Source organism: Nomia melanderi, chromosome 1 (genome assembly GCF_051020985.1).
Source record: "Nomia melanderi isolate GNS246 chromosome 1, iyNomMela1, whole genome shotgun sequence".
NCBI lineage: Eukaryota > Metazoa > Arthropoda > Insecta > Hymenoptera > Halictidae > Nomia > Nomia melanderi.
In genome coordinates, this window is record NC_134999.1 from 26,686,106 (window position 1) to 26,708,941 (window position 22,836).

At 38.2% G+C, this 22,836-nt stretch overlaps 1 protein-coding gene across 5 annotated transcripts in view; it reads right to left on the reverse strand.

Annotated features, from left to right (window-relative positions):
- Positions 1-19,903, reverse strand: part of Pka-C1 (Protein kinase, cAMP-dependent, catalytic subunit 1) — a 62,298-nt gene extending 42,395 nt beyond the window's left edge. The window contains exons 1-2 of one of the 5 annotated variants that reach the window (XM_031980492.2): positions 19,470-19,800; positions 8,679-19,350 (exon numbers count right to left, since the gene is read on the reverse strand). In XM_031980492.2, the coding sequence (XP_031836352.1) occupies positions 17,535-18,596 (1,062 nt within the window). In that variant the 5' untranslated portion in view covers positions 18,597-19,350; positions 19,470-19,800 and the 3' untranslated portion in view covers positions 8,679-17,534. Of the gene's footprint in view, positions 1-8,678 lie in introns of those variants that run through there. The other 4 variants (XM_031980494.2, XM_031980495.2, XR_012998872.1 and 1 more) reach the window with 4 other exon arrangements.
- Positions 19,904-22,836: the final 2,933 nt, after the last annotated feature.

Consider the following 22,836-nt stretch of genomic DNA (forward strand, 5'->3'; position numbering starts at 1 on the left):
ATACCCACAATGACAAATCAACTTATGGACAATTTGTTGACTCAATCAATCCTGGTCGTTCTTTCTTAAATTGTAGTGTATATTTTGCTAGTTCATACCTATTAAAAAATAAAACGCATAGTAAGCTGACTATCAAGCCGTATGTATGCAACTTAGTTTACTGTGCGACAAAAGCAGTTTACATTGCCCCAGCCATAGATCTAAGCAAAGAATTCTTTTTAAACGGCTTGAAAACTATTGGAAAAAAAATATTTCCTTCGATGACGGTTTTAATTTTAATAAACCTCGAAACGAATTAAACGAATTGAAAAATTTTTCAATAATAATGCTTTCAATGACTATGTTGCAAATCTCTTAAGTAGTAGACACATTAAATGGCATCTTATTCCCCTCACTTTAACACATTATAGAAAATTGCAGTAAAGTCCGTGAAATATCGCAATATTTGTATCTGTAAAATAGAAACATCTTCTAGCTCCCGATCATTGACTCCATTGCCCAACGATCCCAATAAACTCGAACATTTTCTCATAAGAGACAACATAATTGCCTTATTAAGACACAATTTCACGAATTATATAACAAAATCAATCGAATCGCTACCAGTTATTGCAGCACACGTGTCAACAACTTCGACAAGCTAGCAAATTGAGTATCAGCATAACTCACAGCTAATATTTCAGTGATAATATTTCGTAGATAAGTTTAACACTGAAACTACCAGGGGTATTATATTATAATATATTTACACAGATGCAAGACTAGGATACCCCTTGAATCTCAAGAAATGTGTTATTCCAATTTTTATAAAAAATTGGAAATAAGCTACTCTAATTGCTCAATAGTTTTAGTATTAAATAAACACGTGAATTAATTGACGCAAGCTGGCACCATTCGCGCGACGGTTACAAATACTTGCTGAACAGGTTCCAATCGAACCCTAGAAGAATCAAGAGCGCGATTACACGCGAGACGATCTATTGGACAGCTCAAATTTTCCAGACATTCGGCATTATTGACATTCTACGTATCTTCTGACAGATTCGACGAGCTAAAAGCGCAACGTCCATCGATTTTCAATACAAACCACCGTCAGAAGAAAGGACAAAGGTAATATCAACTACCTCCAGTAGTTAATGAAACTGTAATGATAGGAAAATTTCCAAGTTTACGTATTCGCCGTTACACATGCGCTGCCCGATATTATCAAACATCCTATCTCCCGTTCGAACATCACGAGAGTTTAGCTATTGCATAAAACGAAAGGAACGACTGCTGCAATTTCAATAAAACGTATTAAATATTCATTGCACTAGACAGGAACTAAATTATTCTAAGAAGATTCGAGGAACCAGTGTTGTTTTCAAAACCGACAAATAAACTCTTATCGTCCCTTTACTAACCTAAAGAGATCCTGATAAAGTAGATTCAATTTCCTCCTCGTTTAACGCTAAAGACAGGTCAAAATGGCCTATTCCTGATTTCTGTTACAATTATTTAAAAAATACAAGCGTTTCTCAAAGAAGTGAGTAAATAACCTGATTTGGTAATGTATGAACTAAAATATAGGCCAATGAAAGTCGCAATAAATACACTTTTATCTCCAGAAGAATAAAGGAGTTTGACTTTTTGAAATTTCTCTATAAAAACCTCAAGAGTACATCTACTGAGACTTTAATTGATTTACAATTTAATTTCCATATTATTAACTCAATTTCTGCAACCCCTTGCCCTATGATTTATTTCTCAACTGTACTTGATAAAATATCTTTATCATTAATAATTTAGTAGAAAAAGGATAGAATTTTATACATATTCTATGTCTACGTTTACTACAAATGTTAAAGATTGATAATGGTCGAGTAATATTTAATTCGTGTTAAAAATAAATAAATGATATTGAGATTTGCCGAATTCAATTTAAAATTTTCATCACGAGTCAGACACATTATTATACAGCAAAGAGTTAATGAGTTCTCAAAGAAACATCTGTTATCTTTTTAATAATGGCAAGAAGAAGAAATCGGGAATGGGTAATTCTTACCCGTCTGGTAGTTTTAGTGTTAATAATTAGAGATAAATAATTACAGAAAATATCCGTTTCTGAACTCTAGCGTTCGATCGCTGTTTTCATTCGATCGTACAATTTGCGCTCGACGAAAATTGTAAAACTATTTCGCCCCGTTCGATTCCAATCTCTTCGGAACGGGATCGCCGCGATCTTATTTACCGAAGAAAATTAATTTAGGCGGAGTCGTTTCGCACGATAGGTTTGTCTCTTGGCCAGTCCCGCTTCCTGCGCAGTATCTCGATAAGACCGCCGCCATGGAAGCGAGAATATTCCAACGGATATTAATGGACGCCGAAGGCGAAGCGTTACATGGCACTGGATGAAACAATAAAATAACGCAATTGACCGCTTTCCACGAGCAGAATTCCACTTGATCTATGTTCAGTGAATAATTAATTCCAACTCGAAGGAACGTTAGAGCAGCGGCCGTAACGCGGCTATCGATACACGCTATCGGGCCGCGGTACTGAAACAATATCCTGTATTATGACGTTCGGAAACAACGCGACGCCATGAACGGACTACTTAAACCTCCATTAACTTGTTAACTGTGGAATTTACTTTCGGAAATCTCTTATTGCAATGAAGTGTGTATTCGTCAAATGCAGGACAAATGTACTTATAATATATTCTGATGAAAAACTAAAGCCGAACCAAGAAAGATAACATATTTATCTGAAAAAAATTAATTACTGATTCATGAAAGAATTAGTGTCATTTTGAATTTTAAGATGACATGTGTACTCATCGAACGCAATTAACTGGTTAACCGGCGAGTAACGTAATCGGTTTACGTAAATTGAATCGCGAAAGAAAATCGCGAGACCGAACGATAAAATCGTGCATGTGAATTTCGAGAGCAGGAAAAATGAGAATGGAGTAATAAAGAAGCTGGACTGATAGGCGAACGTAACATTGAGACCGTTAACCACGCCAATCTGTTTGTTTTAGTAAGAGAATCGCTGTAATTGAGGAAACTGGTCTCATAATTATCAAATTGATACGATAAACTTCTTTTTCCTTTTTGTTTTGGAGCTTCTGAAATACTGTGAATTTCCAGTTAGAGAATCGTGGTCATCTGCGGACTAACGCTTTATCTATCGATAACCTATTAATAGGCTTCTCAATAACTTTTTTATGTTAAAAAAAGTTTCGTTATTTTCATTTGCATAATAATCTTAAGAATCGTTGGATTATGTTAACCTATGGAATTTAATTTGAGAAATCTCTAATAATGCTCGCAATGAAATTAAATAATGAAGTGTATACTCGTCTAACGCAAGCTAAATGTACCTGTAATATATTCTAACAAAAAGCTAATGCAAAACGAAGAAGAATTACATGTTCATCTAAAAAAATGAATAATTTATCGTTGAAAGAATTAATATCATTTTGATTTTAAAATAACATGTATACACTCGTCAAACGTAGTTAACTAGTTAAACGAGATGATTCGCCGATTCGCAATTATATAATTGTCTTCGATATTGAAGGAACTTTGTTAATATTAAATCTTAAATCCTTCATTATTTTTAAGTTGAATCTCTCGGTTGTTATTTATATCTTGATTATCATTAAACTTCAATCATTATCAAATACTCAACAGTTAATCATTGATCTTTGTAAGAACATCAACTCTAGAACTACCGTACCAGTCGAAATGACTGATTTCGATTTGTTTATTTTGCAATTATTGACATCTTAAAAGCATCGAATATTCGAAATGATCTTAAAAATAAATAGTTTCATTCGAGTACAAAAACGAATGTCCGAGGACACTGAAAATAATCTATTGTTACAATTTTTATAAGGATTACATATTAATCGTGTTAAACACTCGGTAGTTCTAGTGTTAAACGCTGGTTGATAAAGTATTAAATATAGGCAAAAGACAGAAAGAGAAGCGAGGCGTTATTTCCGGTCTGTGTTCATTCAGCTCGATGACACATCGTAAGATGGCAAGGCCTACTCAAGTGTTCAACAGTGCAATTCATTGCTTAAAAGAAGAAACGGATGAAAAGATCTTGTTGGGAACTTATTCGTTTCGAGGGAGAAATGGAAAGAAAACATATATTTTCTATGAAAGTTGTAGAAATTTGTAAAAACGAAGAATATAAAGAGAGCGTACCACTTCATGGGCAAGGGCAAATACGTTAAGTTGCCAGTCAATGCAATGGTAACTTTGAGCTTTGATACCTAAAATCGAAAGTTACAAATAAATAATATAATTATTCGAATAACGAGAGATTAATATGTGTTTTTTTCTTTCTCTAGTATTTAACCAGCTAACTGAGTTTGACGAGTATACACATCATATTAAAACTTGAAATGATACTAAATTTTTCAACGATGAATCCTTTATCTTTTCAGATAAACATGTAATTCTTCTTTGTTTTGTTTTGGTTTTTTTAAATATACCCTAGGTGCATTCGTCCTACGTTTATCAAATACACACTTCATTATTTTTTAAACTAAATTCTACAATTAACAAGTTAAGACTTCGATGCAATTCGGTTTTGTATGGAAAGAGTTTTTAGATGTTTGAAAAATTGTCGACTACAAAGAATTAAGTAAGGTTTCCGATCAAAAAGACTTTGAACGTTAGAAAGTACGTGATGAAGATAAAGTAATGCGAATGTACCCACACCTGACACACATTATAATGTACATTGCTATACCACTTTTAATGTATGATAAGGTATTAAAATTGTAACAGGCAACCATGTATACACCCTTGCTTTAAGCTAGTTCCATCAGAAAAGTAGTATACAGGTAACCCCCGCATAACGCGGCACTTCTATAATACGGTTTCATTCTAACACGGTTTGAGAATTAAAGAAATTCCCGAGCTTTTAAATATGCAATATATCTCATTGGAAATTTTTCATTTGTGCGTGTATGTCAGAATTCTGAAATTTAGTAGAAATTGAAATTCTATTCTATTCGTGGAGCATTAAGTACATTTTAAAACTTTGTGTTTTCTTTTTACTACATTATATATAGATTACAATTTTTCAAGTGCGTGTTATTAAACCTCTTTTGGAAATGGTGATTATGTTTTTTCTAATTTTTGGAATCTAACTCCATTTTTTGCACTAGTTCTTTGTTTAGTTTGACATAGATTCGCATAACACGGCATTTTTTAGAAACGTTAGAAACATCTTTTTTACAACCGTGTTATACGGCGGTTACCTGTACTACCATATTATATTCAGGATAGATGTCATTATTGGTGGAGCATTGAATAGCAATCTTTTGTTATCAGGTAAGTCCACATAGTTTTGTACGAAAATCGGGTCTAAAGGGGTTAATTTGGAGAGAAGTAGTTACCTTCGAAGGATTGAGTTTGGAAAAGGTAGCAAAGCCCAAAAAACACGCACTCGTAAAGATACAAATAGATTGCAAACCAATGGGGACATAGTCCAAGACACAAACGAAAGTGACATTTCTGCCGCGTAATCATTAAATAATCTTTCGGTGTTCAATCAAGACATTACGATGCCACGTTATGGAACCGTTCGTAAAGAGTTTCATAATATCGTACGTGTGCATTAGGTTGGAGCGTCTGTGTTGCAAGTCCGTACGTACATGTATATTTATATATATTTGTTACGAAATCAATTTTCGTCATGCGATGGATGCGCAATCACTCGAGACAGTTGGCGTTGTCTTAATTCGCGTTTACTCGTTGGTCATTGTTAAATTGTATCATCACATATAATACAAGGTATCCAAAAATGTTTCAATTGAGTCCTTTGTAGTATGATAAATTCGAATCAGTAAAGAAAGAGATCGAAAATAAACTGATTAGCGGAGATGTTCAACAGAAAATTTATCTTCTAAATTTGAATAGGCAAACGACTAAAGTTCCGTCAGGAATCGTGGACCAGGAAACGAGTAATTCACGACTGTTTATCAAAAATGAGACTGTATTATGTAAGCAATCTTACAAGAATATTCGTATCTCAATGGCATTTCAGACATTTCCCTTTTCATTCGTATTTCGCTGATCGCGTGAAACGAGAATGGTGCCAATGAAATTTTCAACGTACACAGCTATTTCGTAATGTATTTTCGGATAGAAACTGATTCCATCTGCTCGACTCTCCTAGCGCGCTACATAAGTTCAATGCCAATATTTTTAGGCAACTTGTATATCAAACACAACGAAAATGCTAAATATCCTCCTATTGAATCAATACCAGAGATAAGAGGTATTAGACAATATGCATGTGAAGATTAGTATTTGTTATGGAGAAATTTATGCCCTTGCAAATGTAAATGGCAATAATTGTTGAATTGTAGAACAAAATAAAGCATATATTGTTGATGAAAATAAATCATGCTCATCTGGACGTTCAGCTTTGCCCGAAGCATATAAAGCCATAACAAATCAACCCAAATGTATGACGTACTTGATACCTTACCTCGACGTGTTTTGAGATACGATTTGCATCCTGAATGATGTTAAAAAAAGAAGAAAAAATACTGAACATCAAAATATTTGCTGGACACCCTGCAATTACAGCGGCTGGCAATTTATTCTTGACAAAATAAGTGGCACTTTGGCAGAGAGCCAGTGCAGAAGCAATGTTAAGACTAAAGTTTTCTTAGCGAAATTTTTTTAATTGTTCTTTGCGGGTAACACACATCGCTGGAAACTTTCGGAATCTTCAGGGCAGCTGGTGAATAGAATATCGAAATAATCACTTTAAAATTGTCAAAATCGAACGTGCATCTCACTACCATTTTTCCACCTAAAATTCCACCGATCGAATGTACAACTGTACCTAAACCAGTAATATTTTCTGCCAATTAGAAGTAGTCCAAAATTTTCGTCGAACGTTCAAATAAAATATTTACTTTTATAAAATAAATGGTGCTGTTGTTCTTCCAACGCATAACTTCCTCATCATCTCAAGAGGAATAACAGTATCTATTCAGAAAATTTAACTTAGTCCGTGCGTACGCAATAGAGGGAAACGCACATTGGTAGGTAAATATTGTGCGTATTCAGTTGGTAGCGTGCCAATCACAGAAACCATGTACCACAAAGTCTTGTCCGTTTGTCTCCACATTTCTAGCACAGATTTAGCTACGTTTATGATGGTTGTACTATTCTCAGGAATTGTCATTGCGCCTAAACTAACAAGGGTCATCAGGGTTGGCTGGTTAGCCTACCATTTCATAAGTTTAGAAGCTTTGTGCAGAATGAATAGTGAGCACAGAGTTTATTTTATAAATTAAATTTCGAACTAAGTTTACCATACTATCGTATCAGTGCACCAATGTAGGCAAAAAGATATTAGAAATATTAGAGGCCAGTAAATATTATTAATCTGAACTGAGCTTGTTATTACTTTTTGTATCTTCAAGATTTGTATTTTTCAATTAGAGATTATGGTAAACAGTGAATGTTTTCATAAGCACGCGACATTTGACCCAGTCATAATACTCAAGAACAATATGGTTGAGTTGACGAAAACCAGGATGATGATTTAAAATCACAACTGTTCACCATGCTGAAGTTGTAGAAACATTAGTTGATAGGGGTGCAGAGCACTTTTGCAGCATTGAGCTAGGGTAAACTCGTGGAAGTGTAGCTTTAAAGAATCCAAATGACACTGATATTGATTATTATTACGTGTGATTAGTCTGGGATGTAGAGTCCAGATACTCTGGTAAGTACGATCGTCGAGATATCGAGCAAATCTTATGTAACAGTTTTCGTAAGTATCAAAATAGAACAAACGTAATATTTTATAAGCATAAGTGGTGTCCACTACACCTCACTTCAATTAATAAGTATCCTCTTCGAGAAAGAAGTTATATTAAAAAAAAAGAAACATTAACTATAACTGCAGTGACGATTCTCTAAACTCAAGTCAGGACCTTGCGATGAAATTACAGATGTTCGACGACGGAAAATTTTCTCAAAAATAAAATAGTAAGACTTGTTCCACATTCGCTAACCATCCAAATAATACATATTTCCGAGAAAAGTTGAATAGAAAGATAACTTCCACTTCTATCCAAAAATTCTCCCACCGATTCGACTTTGTAGCAACCAATCACTGCTAAAAACAAACCAAAAAATTGTAAACTCAAACAGCTGCAATTTTTAACCGGAAATAACTAGTTCGACACTTGGCAACACCATCCGGTAAATATCCGGATTCGCCAGGCACCCTGCGATACGTTCTAAATAAACTCGCTCGAAGCATACAAGTTTCGTCGAGTTTTATCCTCCTTTATGACCTTAAAATTGCACGAGTCCCATCCGGATTAATTTCTCTGAACAAACATTTCAAGTTCCTCGTAAGATCAATTAGAGGCAGTGTTCCAGAGTGACTCCGAAACAACTGCTACTGGTGCAGCTGTTGCTACTGCTGCTGCTGCTGCTGCTGTCTCATTTCTTTTTTCTGAATGGTCTTTCAACGATTTCGGTTTGCGTGTGTGTCTCTGTCGTCCGACAAATTATTTAATATTCTTCTTTTCACTCTTAATTTGTGCATGTGTGTGCACAATTTCTAGTTTGGCCATTTCGAGTATGCATCATTTATTTTAGCTTACCCTTTCTCTCGCTCTTTCTCTCTTTCTTCCACACTTTCTCTTTCTCATTTTTTCACTTTCTCTCTCTCTTTCTCTCTCTCATTCGCTACCTTTCGCGCACTCTATCTCTCTATCTTCCTCTTTCTCTCTCTCACACGATCAAGATTGTCCGTATGTTTACGTTCCGTACTAATCAGCCAAGCCGTACGGTCAATATGACATAGCGTGCCAAGAGTGCATACAGAACTTCTAAGAAGTTGGTGAAAGTCAGAACGAAACAAGAGCGACACGGAAAATAAAGCGAATCGAAGAGAGAAACGAAGTCATGATATGATTCATTCGTTTGCCAAAGTGATTAATTCATGAAATTAACAATAAAAGAAACTGACGAAATTAAGAATGAAGTGTTTAGTATTAAAACATTCAGAAAGTGGAGTTCGCTGGTGAACGTCTCATGTATGGGTCAATAAAAGAGCAGTGGATACATGCTTGACGAGTGAATTACTACTTGCTGCAAAAGGGTTGCTTAGATGTTGTATGTATTAATGTAGAACTGTAGGCTGCACACGTGATAAGTAACGTGGAATTTGAGATTTGAAATGTGTCCAAGAAAAATATAAAAAATCTCTTTTACTTCAATTCATCGGAAATGTACGTGTTCATAAAATCTAATACATTCCAAATCATGGAAACAGAAAGTTTTGGGCAACAAAAATAATTCTTTGTAAACTGCTGCGGAGGCGAAGGCCCTGTTTTAGAAGATCGTTAGTTTTCCAATCAGTTCGTGTACGTTCGGTATTCTGGTCTATATCCCACGAAAGACAACATGAAAATCACCTGTGTTATTGCAGTAGCATGTCCTCATTATGCAATCTTAAATGTATCAAACATAATACCAGAATTTGAATGCAAACACCATAAAAATCATAAAGGATACATGAACAAAATGAACTACATTTTGAATCGGAGGGTTGTATCCCAATCAAAAATGGTATATTATTATGAGTTACGTTATTATTTACCGACCAAAGAGCTAGAACATGGTAACTGATACTATTTACTTGAGGCACCGAGAGGGTCTGACAAAACTATGCCGTTCACTGTACAGTTGTTGAAAAACGTTAGGCAAGGCGCAAAGGCTACTTTGCTACAGCTGCCTGTAGCAGCATATTGTTGGATATTGGTCGTAGCGATTCCAGTGTATATAAAATAAAATGTATAGCGAAACAGCGGCACGAAGCTATCGAGGTTGCCGCAGATATGAACTTAGAAAACTCTGTATCATGTTCTATGGAACAACGATGCGACATATTTGAGAGATAGAAGGAGAAATTACTTTGTTATACTGAACGAAATACACAGTCCATGTACCCAACGGTCATGACAGGTGATCTCCAATTCACGAAAGACTCAACACAATACAGGTACGTGCACATGACCATTACCGTATTGATCAGAAATCAGGCTCAATTGCTAACAAAAAGTCTAGACATTAGCAGCACTAGATTTAAAATTAAGGGAGCTATCAAAGTGGAACCTGCTGGACGGGGCGACAAAGTGAGGGCAGAATGGCTGACTATCCCCCTATGTTGATTGGCACAAGACTAGAGAGTTTCACTCATTAGTATCGAATGCCTATGTCAGTCCTGAGTGTTGGATCAGTCGTTTTCTCCCTGACAAGTAGAAGGGATTTTAAGAGTTTGCTTATTTACTAGGTGTTATTAGGAAGACGGTCGCCAAATGATATCTATACACGGAGGAACTGAGTTTAACGTCAAAGAAATGGGACCACGTTGTTGGTGTTTTTACACTCATGTAGTAGGTCAAGCGGTGACGAGTCCTGGTTATAAAACGGTCGTCGACTTTATGGGAGAAATGAAACTGGAAACCGTTTTACATGGTTCTGATGATGGGCTGATGCGCAACCACTCGCTTAAGAGGAAATGAATTGGATGATCAACGTCGAAGCAGTGGAAAGGTAGGACTAGACGATCAAATAGTGGCTAATACGCAATGCCTAGAGTTGACCGTCGAACTGCCACTGCCATGCTGCAATTTGAAGCAAATCGCGAATAGGTTGAAAGATCCTATATCCGGCATATGTAATCATATCATGCCTAGCTCCTGGAAAGGAGTTCAGGGCATGAGTGGTTGTCCCACATTTAATGTGAAGAGAGAAGCGGTGTCAATCTATGGGCTGAGCAGAATAATAGAATGCAAATTAGATTATTCGATGACGAAGGAGAAATCCAGTATTTCACTGAAACGTTAAGCGATCGTTTCTATGGCCCCTTTAATTGTAATTATCACGCGGAAATCCTTACAATCACTCGTAAAATCAGTGTTGTTAGTTTAGCAGTTAAAGATGACATAAACACTCACTTATATATAACAGATTGGTACAAGTCAATTATTAAGCAAGATAAAAAGTTATGTAAAGAAGTGTAAAAGATTCCAATAATCGTTATAACAGCAGAAAATTCAATAACACAAGATTATCATTTCAACGCAAACTTGTGGGCATCCTACACTGACAATATCATCTATAGTGAAAAGTGTATTTAGAAAACTAAGAGATTCAACTGCCACAAATTCTTTTGTGCAAATAAAAAAAAAACACAACGCAATATCACACTCTATCTCTACTTCTAGCTTGGAGTTAACTGGAGCCTGTTAATAGTAATGGCAAAAGTTGTCAGCGACAATGATGGATTTAGAAGCCCTAATTGTGGACAAACAGTCATAGAAAAATTTCACTAGATGGTTCTACAAAACACTGTTACAAATCAATCAACGAGCTAATTCCATCACTCACTTCCGATGGGACTCGATCGTGCCGAAAATGCAGTGATACTACAATCACTTTGGATCCTCAGATTAGTTTTAAACGCAGATTTATTAGGGAAAAAACGTGAACGACCTCAGCAGAACGAAGACTCTTAGCCATTGATGGGGGTATGTTCCAGGTAAATGAAGAAGAATCAATACAAACCCCACCCTTTTATTTTGATGCAATATCAGTTACAATGTTCAGAATTAGTTCTTTGCAACCGAAGTATGAGATGAGGACCACTATTCCTTTCTCACCCATATATCCTCAGTAATATCCTCAATGAAAAGTATATTAAGTACACCAACTAGCATGCTTGAGACTGATTTTATGGTTCGCGCACTACTTATGGAATTGTCACTTATAAATGGCTTCTTTAAATGAGATTCTATTCATTTGAGATTCTTTAGGGAACAAACAATATTAGGTGCAATCCTTTAGGGAATTGTAAGAATACTAGATTAAAAACCAAAAGGGTGCATAATCGTAGCTACACTCGATGCTTTTGCGATGATAATAATGAGATTGATACAAGAAACACAGTTGGAAATTTAGTTAACAGTGGGCTTTTTGAGCACACACATATAGATGCATGTACAGGTTTGTTTCATGTCGTCTTCTCATTAAGCGAGATCTGTCAACTATTACAAACGTACAAAATGTTAAATGGTTCATGGATGTCGCATAGTTGTTCAGAAACAATGAAGGTTGACAACCTGGAAGTACCGGTATGAACAGTTTTGAAACACAAACAATAGTAATACAGCAAGAACCAATTTATAGATGGCTCATGATGAGACATACGCCGGTCTAAGCATGTAAACGCTCGTTTATTGGCTGACGTCTTCGCAGCTAAAATCTATGGGGTTTGGTATTTTCGGGTGACACCAAAATATGCGGCTGATACGCATACGCCGGGATAAATCGGAATTGGCAAAAAATAACGAGTTTGTGGTGAACGAAAAGAGCGGAACAGTATATCGATTGTGTGTTGCATTATAAATTTTCATGCACAACACAATTGCACTTGCATCATCTGGAATCATAAAATATTGCCAGGCCTAATGATCAAAAATATATGTACAAAATGAAAGTATCATGGTTGAGTAGTCATCCACAGTATGTGACTCCTGTACAATAACTTGCTTTTCCGTTATGTGTGTGGCCACTAATTCAGAAATGGTATAATACCACAGTAGAGATTGAAATTAACTAAATGTAACACTGAGCTGAACCCGTACGATTTCTTTTATGGATAAAGAGCATGAAGCAATCAAAACCCATTGTTTTGTACACTAAATAAACAGCGGACATTAAATGTGATAAATCAACTGAATTAAATCCAAAAAATCGGGAACTGGACTCTAAGCAATTGAAAGGGTATCGCTGGTATGTCTAGGTGCCCCATTTTTAATGTCAAAAGAAAGTTAGTATCCCAATATGGATTAAGTAGGATGGAACGCGCATTGATGAATACAGATAGTAGGACTTCTAGTGCCCTTCATACCGTGCGTGCGTTAACCGTTATGGCCCCAGATATAAGGCCTAAAATAGTCCCCTATACTCTTTTCAGGACGGCAGGCATCGAAAGTGTGTCTTGCAGTTATGACCACAATTCTACCTACTGGTATTGGGATAACGAACGGCAGAAATTGGCAATACATGCAAAACATAAATTTGATTTAAGGACCCTGCTGGATGTTTTGTACAGATGTAGTTGACCATTTTATAGCTATACCCGGATGTAGGGTAGTAGTGAATTTCCTTGGGGAAATTAAGCCCCATACTTAGCTGTCTTTTAATGAAGAAGGCATCCCGTATAGCAGAAAGAAGACATGTAGATGATCAAATATCTAAGCAGCGCGAAGGTCGTACTGGTGGGACAAATGCCGGTTGGTACATAAAACTAAAAGAATATGAAGCGGTGTTAGCCATGATCTCGACGCACATACACTGGTTGAAGCAGTAATCCGAAGTGAAACACTCAGACTGTTATCGGCAAAATGCGATAAAGGACATAGACAAGATACGTTGGCTGTTACCAGGAAAAATTCAGTAAATCAACTGCTGGGAAAAAATCATGTCAAATCGTACTTATATTGCATATAAGGTCTTCAGCAAGAATGTGGGGAACGAGTTAAAGCTGGCACGTAAAGTCACTGGAGACTTATTATATAGTGAACGAAATTTCTATAAAAACACTATGATTTATGGCAAAAAATAGCGGATTTCATAAAGAGATGTTACTAGTGTGGTGTCGGGCACAGTGGACGGTGTCGATACGAAGTGCAACACCCTGTAGCGCAACCTCGACGTCGTCCAGACTGACACTCTTCGACCATTTTTGGGACGAAAACCGGAGTTCCAGTAGTTAATTTTAAGGAACTGTGTATGTAGTACGGAGGGTGCAATACCGACGCATTTTTAGACAGTCGTTCAATAAAGAAAGACACACGTGAGTGAATTTCAAGTGTGTATTGCGATGGTCCTGCGGGGTGCGATCCATTATGAATAGATCTATATTTATATTCCCTATTTCCTCTTTAGTGTATCCATTTTCTTGTAAATTTATATACACTGTTTTTTATTCTTCGCCCGTCAGTAGTCAATTATATTTTTATCCCATGCTAGTTTGAAAAAACGTTTCAACAATTATAGTATCTTTACTGTGGAACAGTGGATGTAAGCAGGTTCGCGGATTCTCACTTTGCAGACAGAAATATTAATATATCATGAAATAGGATTCAGTACCTAACAAATAGCACAAAAAAGTAAATAGATTTAGTACTTGCATACATAATTTTCTAAAATTACGTGAAAAATACATCATAAACCATTATACGAGTAATACGAAATTAACAAGTCGTAATCACGCTCATGTTTTTAGAAAAATAACAAATAATAATGTAATTGCTAGTGAAGTACAAGTGTGAAGTACAAGAAGTGAAGGAATAATAGAAAATAGTTTAGTGGCCAACATAGTCAAGCCGGACACCAACTTTTTACAAGACAAGGTGAAAAATATCTATAATGATTAAACGCAAAGAGGAAAGGTGTACTCCTTGCTGGTAAGAAGGGTTGATCTCTCATTGATTTCGAATAGTGTAATTTTTCTGAACGCTCTCAGACACTTCTCGTCTGAGGGTCTCGTCAAACTCCATGATCAAAATCTTAAATCAGTCTATGAAAATTGGGTGACAGAAGGGTATGGACGGTTGATTATCTTTTATCGATACTGCAAGTAAAATCACCATAGTTGACAACATACACAGAAACAAGTGCACAATGAAGATTACATCAAGATAAACGACTGAATTGACCAGAAAGGTAATAAAACCTCCGCTTACGCAAGACCACAGAAATGCAAGATTAGAGTTCGCAAAAAACTGTAATATTTTCTGACGAGATAAGGTTCAACGTAAATGGTCCGGACGAGTTTACGTGCTTATAGAAATTTCGTCCATTGTACCTGTATCTAAACTCGATTGTCAGCGTTGGGAGATAAGAAAAAACATTAACGTAACAGAGCTACGGTAAAACATGATCACTCGACTGACACTAAACTCTATAAAGCGTTAAGTAGTTTCACTATTAGAGCTTCAACCAAAGAAGAACGAAGAAACAGAATGCAAGAAATTCACCTGATAGTAACACGTGACAAAGAAAGCATGTGGATCAATGAAGATATTTGTTATGAATCGTGTAACCATCTGGTGTATGCTAATCACAACAAAGAATGTTAAGAATGATTTTATCGCGAATTAAACAGATGAAGATATGAGGAGTCTCTCTGATTAAAATGAGAAAGGATTGCTTTGCATGGTACGCGAGCTAAGGGATGGACGGTTGGTGACGGCAAAGACGACCCAAAAAAAAATATTCCGTACTAAGAGTGCAGCTCTATATAAAAGACAATGTTGCTCCTTTTGCGTACAGCAACTTAAGGCGATATAGTTATATGAATACTCTTACAATGTATGTATGTACGAACGCCGGTGGTCCTCTATTAAAAATGTTCCAAAAATGAACCCATGTTTGCTCGTACCCCGCCGATTCTATTTTCATAAATATTCTTTTTTTTTCTTTTTTGTTCCCCTTTCCTCTAACCATTTTTTCCTTCCATTTTCACACTCTTTCTTCCTTATTCTCTTTCTCTCTCTCTCTCTCTCTTTCTCTCTCTCTTTCTCTCTCTCTCTCTCTCTCTTTCTCTCTCTCTTTCTCTCTCTCTCTCTCTTACTGTCTACACCCATTCTCAGTTTCTCTAGCAAATTTTACGTTAAGGTACAATAATTCAACAACGAGCATCTGCAGCCAGTATGTAACGAGTATTTCTTTATAACATTCACAATGTACTATAATAAAGATATTTCTCTCCCTCTTTCTCTCCCACTTTCGCTCCTTCTCATTCTCTCGATCTCACGCATTCTCCCTTCCTCCCTCCTTCTCTTTCTCTCTCACCCCCATACAAGATTTGATGTTGTCCAAGCGAGCGAGCGATGAAAAACGAGTCGTGTATAAACATTACCCCAGCGGAATAATAATCGTTACGTGACAACTAGTGATATAAATGTAAACCGTATATCATAGCGAAAAATTGTTCTTGTATCATTTTTTTACTTTTCTCTTTCTCTTTCTCTATCCTCTCTCTCTCTCTCTCTCTCTCTCTCTCTCTCTCTCTCTCTCTTTCACAACAATGATGAAGAAGATTCACGGTGGTAGTAGACAAATAGACAATAATGCACATGACACAATTGATTTTTTTTTGTTTGGTGTATTCAGAACTTCCCTCTCTTTTTCCTCCTTGCTCACTCTCACTCTCTCTCTCTCTTTCTCTCTCTGTCTCTCTCGGCGAGTCTTTCGTAAATATTTTTTCTTAGCTTTTCGTGTGTATGTGCTGAAAGAGGCAGGACGAGATGAAGAAGAAGGGGCGTGATGTAAAGGAATCCCGGGGGGAACATTCATATAGATAGTTGACACTATTATGTACAAAATGACTTGTCAGAAGAGGTGACATTACCGACTATTTAATAAGAGTTATCGAGAACAAACTTTACACACGCCTCCTCCGTGAACCGGACACTAAAGCCATCTTAGGGAACACACACATGTACGTATATATTATGTCACACGTATATACGTGTACATGCGTACACGTGTACACACGTATACGTGTATACATGTGTATCATCATCATTCTTATACGTCAATATGACAGTTACTTGATTGGAAAAAAAAGATTTTTCTCATGTAAAGTAGTTACCACAGTAGCGACTGTAGCGTGACAATGGTGACCAACGCGCGCGCGCGCGCGAACGAGCGGGCGGTCTCATATGTCATGTACGTGTCGTGTATGGTGTGTGTTTGTGTGTGCGTGCGCGCGCGCACCCACGATCTTTATATATGCAACAACCGAAAGGAAGTTTCTTTAATATATTATATATTTTTTTTCTTTTGTTTCTTTCTTTCAACCATTCTCTCCCTCCCCTTCTCTCCTCCCTTTCCACAGTCTATCCACACGTTCGACAGTGTCCTTCTCTCGTTATCCGTTTCTCCTCGTTCCAATTAAGTTCGGACTGAAAATAACAAAGCGCAAAGTCTGCGATGTTGCTATGTTCTATCTTTCCCATTTTCCTAATCTCCCCTCTCTGTGTCTCTCGATAGCCAAAAAAACCTTTTCCACAATCCCGTGTCCCAACTTCACTTTCAGTTTCTACGCACACGCACGCAATCATACACCCCCGCTCACGCATACCCGTAATTCCCTCCATTTCCCTTTTTCACATGTATACGTTCTTATATACTTTCTTTCTCACTCTTTATACCTCTTGCCTATGCTCCTGTTTTCGCCCCCTCCCCCCTTCCCGTCTGCAATTTCTCACTCTCACTCTCTCTCTCTCCCTTTCTCTCCCTCTTTCTCTCTCTCTCTCTCTTTCCCCTCCGTTCCACATGCCCCGTATTCCATCCTTACTTCATCTATCATATTTCTCTCGCTCGATAAAAGCGACCAACGAGTGACGACGAACCATCGCATATATGAATAAATACGCGACACGTGTATCCATCCCCGGTCCGCACGGGAATTCAGAACTCGGCGAATTCCTTGGCGCACTTCTCGGTCAGCGAAATCCTGAGCGTCTCTTCCTCGTAGTCGTCGAAGTTGCTGGTGTCCCCGGGCCCTTTGCATTTCGGTATAAACGGGGCCTCGATTTTCTTTTGGAAGACCGCTATCCAATCGGTACTGGCGAACCACTTGTGACCCTTGATGTCGTTCACGCCGGCCTTCAGGTTGCCGTACCTCTTGGTCAAGTCGACCTGCAGCAGGTTCCGCAGCAAGTCCTTTAGATCGGAACCGAAATGCGACGGGAACCGGGGCTTCCCCGAGACGATCTTCTCATAGATTAGTATCGGCTGGTCGGCAAAGAACGGCGGGTAACCGGCGGCCATCTCGTAGACGAGGACGCCTAGCGCCCACCAGTCGACAGCCTTGTTATATCCTTTGCTGAGGATGATCTCGGGCGCTAGGTACTCAGGCGTGCCGCATAGGGTCCACGTTCTGCCCTGCACCCTTTTCGCGAAACCGAAATCCGTGACCTTCAGGTAGCCCTGCGAGTCGATCAGCAGATTCTCCGGTTTCAGATCCCTGTAGATCAGGTCGAGGTAGTGGAGATACTCGAACGCGAGCACGATCTGCGCCGCGTAGAAACGGGAATGCGGTTCCGTGAAGCGGCCGACCTTACGCAGGTGGCTGAACATCTCGCCACCGGGGACGTATTCGAGCACCATGTACAGGTACGAGTTATCCTTGAAGTGAAACCGCAAGGATACTAGGAACGGAAAGCTGATCGCTTGCAGTATCCTCTTCTCATTTAAAGTGTGTTCGACCTGCTTGAGTTTCACGACCTTTTGCTTGTCGAGTATCTTCATGGCGTAATACTCTTTGGTCGGCTTGTGTTGCACTATCATGACACGGCCGAACGAGCCGGTCCCGAGCGTCTTGATACGCTCGAAGTCATTGAGATCGGCGGTGTTCGTCGGGTTCTTCTTCCACTTGTCCTCGAACTCTTTCTTTGCCTTGTCGAGAAACTCCTTGACGCTCTCGGCGGCGTCAACCTTTTTGTTCGCGGTCGCGGCATTGTTGCCCATCTTAGCAGCCGCGCTCGTACCCGAGCCTGCCAGGGCTCTACGCAGCTCGAGAAGTTCCAGAAGACTGCGTCTTCGTCTTGATTTGGTCTTCCACCGCAGTTGCGCCCGTCAAGGCCCCGCCAACCTCCGGTCCTTTTCAGAATATATATATATTTGTTTCCTACCTTCTATGAACACTTCTTAGACACCTTTTGCACGGTCTTCTTTCACACACGCGTTCCTTTTTTATTGTCCTCTCCCCGTTCGTCCAATGAGTTAAGGTAGTCCGTCAGGATGCCTGTCAATGCTGGCCCTAAAAGATTCACACACGTCTAAAGGGACACTCACACTTAGAATCGGACGCACACGCGTACGGTGCACCACCGTTTTTCTTTTTATTTTTATTCGGTTTCTTATTCGGATCGATTCACTTAATTAGAACTGAGTTACTATTCGCACTTTGTTCTAACTTTAGTGGTCCCTTTATCGTACGACAAAGTAAGAACGAATGATTTCGCGCGGAAAAATGGGTCAGCATTAATCCTCGCCCGCACCTCGCGCCATCTTTCCTGTCAATTGTGCTAGACCGTCGTCGCTGTCGTTCGCTACGGCCACCTCTCGATACTTCCTCTCCCTTTCTTTTTATTCCTGTCTTCCGATACGCAGCCTCGGAACACTCGCAAAGTCGGACGTAGCTCGTTCCCCACTCGCTCGGACAAATCAAAACACTACACACTCCGGTTGTTTCACGGTGGAACGTACCAAGCGGCGGAATCTGTAATTAGATGATAGTTTTAAACAGGGGTTCGAACGAAGCGCAAAGAACGACGTCGGACCTCGGATCGTTCTCAACCCTCGGTACACGCTTGTGGAAACGTCGTCTGCTGAACTTACACGGCACGCACACACACACAGAGAGAGACAGAGGCTCGGACGTTATTAAATGAACATCGCGAAACGGTTAAATACCCGCGTCTCACTCCGTGACAGGTATCAACGTATGCGCTATCGCACTGAACACACCGATCGTTTTACTGTAACCGCGAAACTGACTTTCAAGCTCGTCGGAACGAAGCAGGCGGTGGTAGCGGAGGCAGTCGGTACCGTTCCTAAAGATGGCGACGCGGCTCTCTCTCTGCCCGTTCGTTCGGGATTTCGCACGGATGTGAAAATGACGAAGTGCCGCTCTAGGAAGCAAGAGAGATACTGTGCTGCACTGATCGACCATTGCTTCAGCTTGTCGCCGATAGATGTAGCACGAGCGAATTTCACGGGCTAGTCGGGAAGTGCTGCCGCCAAGCGAAAGCGTCCACACACTTTGAATTCAAAGTGAGATGTTTCTCTCACGAATCGTCCAAGGTTCTTGTATCGAATGATGAAATGTTTCGTATAACCGTTCGTGCCACCTTTTTAATGGGAAATGGAACTCGTTGAGTCAGGCGGGGAAGAATTTCTAGTACGTTGTGAATAACTCCTTAAATTTGAGACCAAACCCTGTCGTTTTAAAAATGACGACAACGTGTTAATGATATTAATAACTGAAATTGAGACTGTAGTGCTTTTAATTTTCCGTAACACCAAAGTGATCCTCGGAATTGTTAATTATATTGAAATTAACTGCTTATATTGAATTTAACAAACTTTTATAAATTGTTCTTATTTTTGTATCTATATTAGTCGGTATGCTTAATGCATACTACAGTTTTGAGTAAAATGTATAATTTATGTACTTAATACTCTTCGTATCATCAAACTCACGTTAAAATTAACGTATTATATCTTCGTTAATTCATAGTGAAATTCTGATTTTCATCGTACAAAGAAAATGGAAGAGGTTATGACGCCTGTTCGTGGCCAGTAATAAAGAGAAAATTCGATTTCGTTGCCTTTAATTATGGTGAAGTGGTTATATTGTTATAAGCTGATACCAAGTCGTGTTTATTACCAATTTGGTAGTTTCATCGCTATTAATAATAATCGATCTGTTTTGTGGTATTGAACCGTGGTATGCACACGGAAGGTTGAACACCCGATGACCTGTGATAATCCTTTGGCAATTAGTTCGTAACTGTAGATAAGCATACAGGCACAATTTTAGAGCGGTAGATACGGTCGAGAAAGCTAGGTGGAGTCGACGGAGGACGGGACGAACCGGTTACCACCGAGTCAAAAAGGTATGACCAGGTCAGGCCTTTCGGATACACAGTATTTTTGTGTGTAGTTCCGGCACATTGTACGCCAGGCTAGATAAAGGTGGCAAAAGACATTTCTATCGAGGTTACGTTCGAATCTGTTTTCTTGCATCAATCTCAGTTTGTTTCTACCCTATGGGATGCGCGCGACCACGCGCTCTATTGATTCCATGACCTGAACTGAAAACGGTGTGCCAATTTGTCGAAGGAAAGTAAAATCGACTATTTACTCACATTATCCTTTTGTTCAATATTATTTTCGGAACATCCGTTTAATTTTTGATAAACTTGCAATATTATTAATAATAAAACATGTATAATAAATTTATCACACACAAGAAACTACGACCCAAACAAGATAGTATTTGTATTGAATTATAAATATAAAAATTTGAACAATCATGTTCTCGTATTTTAAAACGTAACGTCGAGACAAATTCGTAAATTTTCTGAATCTTCCGCTTTTTGGTACATAAAGGTATAAGAACGTGTATAATAGACTATAGTATGGTAAATAAGGGCACATCAAGAAAAGTGGGATTTTAGTCCAGCGAAATGAAAATTTAGATGCGTGATGCTATCTTTAGTTTGACACTGCAAAGCCAGTAGAAATATAGGTTACTGTCATCGAAATAGCTTGTGGCTGAACACTTCCACTGACCCACTAAAACGAAATTTAATTTTATCAAGTAAAGCTGCATGTTAACAGATTCCTGCCAACTTTTGATTATAATATTTTAAACTGTATAAAAGTTTAATAAATAAATACGTATGCTGGAGAAATTTGTAAATTTAATTATAAGAGTAATTGTTCCATTATATTCGTATTATTTAAACGTAGAATGTAGAAAAAAACTAATTGCACAGATAGCATGTTCTTCTTCCTGTATAAATGTCGCGTGTTTTATGCCCTCCATGTGTATCATAAATAGAAGTGCACTAGAAACGTCGAGCGTATACGCCTTCCTAGTGGAAAGTTTCATTGACATCCCAACTCGATTTGGCATGAGTGTGTGTTCAATGTTTCACCGTGTAAAAGGTATTCGAAAAGAAGCATCTGCTTCGCACGTCTTCACCTGCACTGTACAAAGCAGCTGCTGGTGTTATCTTTATGCTTACGTAGACTCCTGGTACGTGGCATACAAGGTAAGACAAAATATACATTTATGAACTGCTTAATCTGATACGTTTGCATGATCCACGCGAATATGAGAATTAAAAATCCATACAACGCTCGATCATATATCTAGAGGCAATATTTTACACTTAAATTTTCTAGAACAACGCAATAAATTTTAGGAGTTTTTATATCATAATATTAAAACATGTTTTCCTGTTATTTATACAAAAAAAAGTCAAAGTATCCTCGATATTGATGTAATATACAAAGTTTAAAAAGGCAATAAACACAGTGATATTTTTCTACTTGAAACAACACTTTCTAAAAACTTGTATATGTGTTGAGTAATTTTATATAAATTTATTATTGATGTAGTAATAAGTAAAATATACACATATGATACATATAATGAGTAGTCGTGTAACAATAAAGAGAATATTAGTGTAGAGGATACTTTCATCGTTAATAAAAGCTATTCTCAGAACGTTTCATTTCAACCAACGTCGACAATAAAAGGAAATAATATTGCAGTGTAAAGGAAAAGTGATATTTTACTGTTTCACAGTAAAGGCAACCTGTAACATGGACGTAAATGCAGCGGAGCCTTTCGGTCGGGTGCGCGGATCAACCTGAAAGCATCGCGCACCTTTTAATATACACCGGAAATGGGGCCATACGCGAAACTTCTAGAACTTTTCGAATCTTAGCTTTCGTTTAAATTTCGTGTATCGCCTCTGATGCGAAAAAAATTTCGCTCAATCGTGACCAACGTCCCAAATCGTGCACAATATTCATTAGTTATCACTTTTGAAACAATGTGAAAGAAAATAGAAGCTCTTCAAACAATTCGTTGCTAGCGCCGGAAGCGCAGGGATTTTTTACGCGTTTTACAAGCAAGATCCAATTGGTCGGTGTACTACTTGGAGGGGCATTAACAAAGCAATAGTAG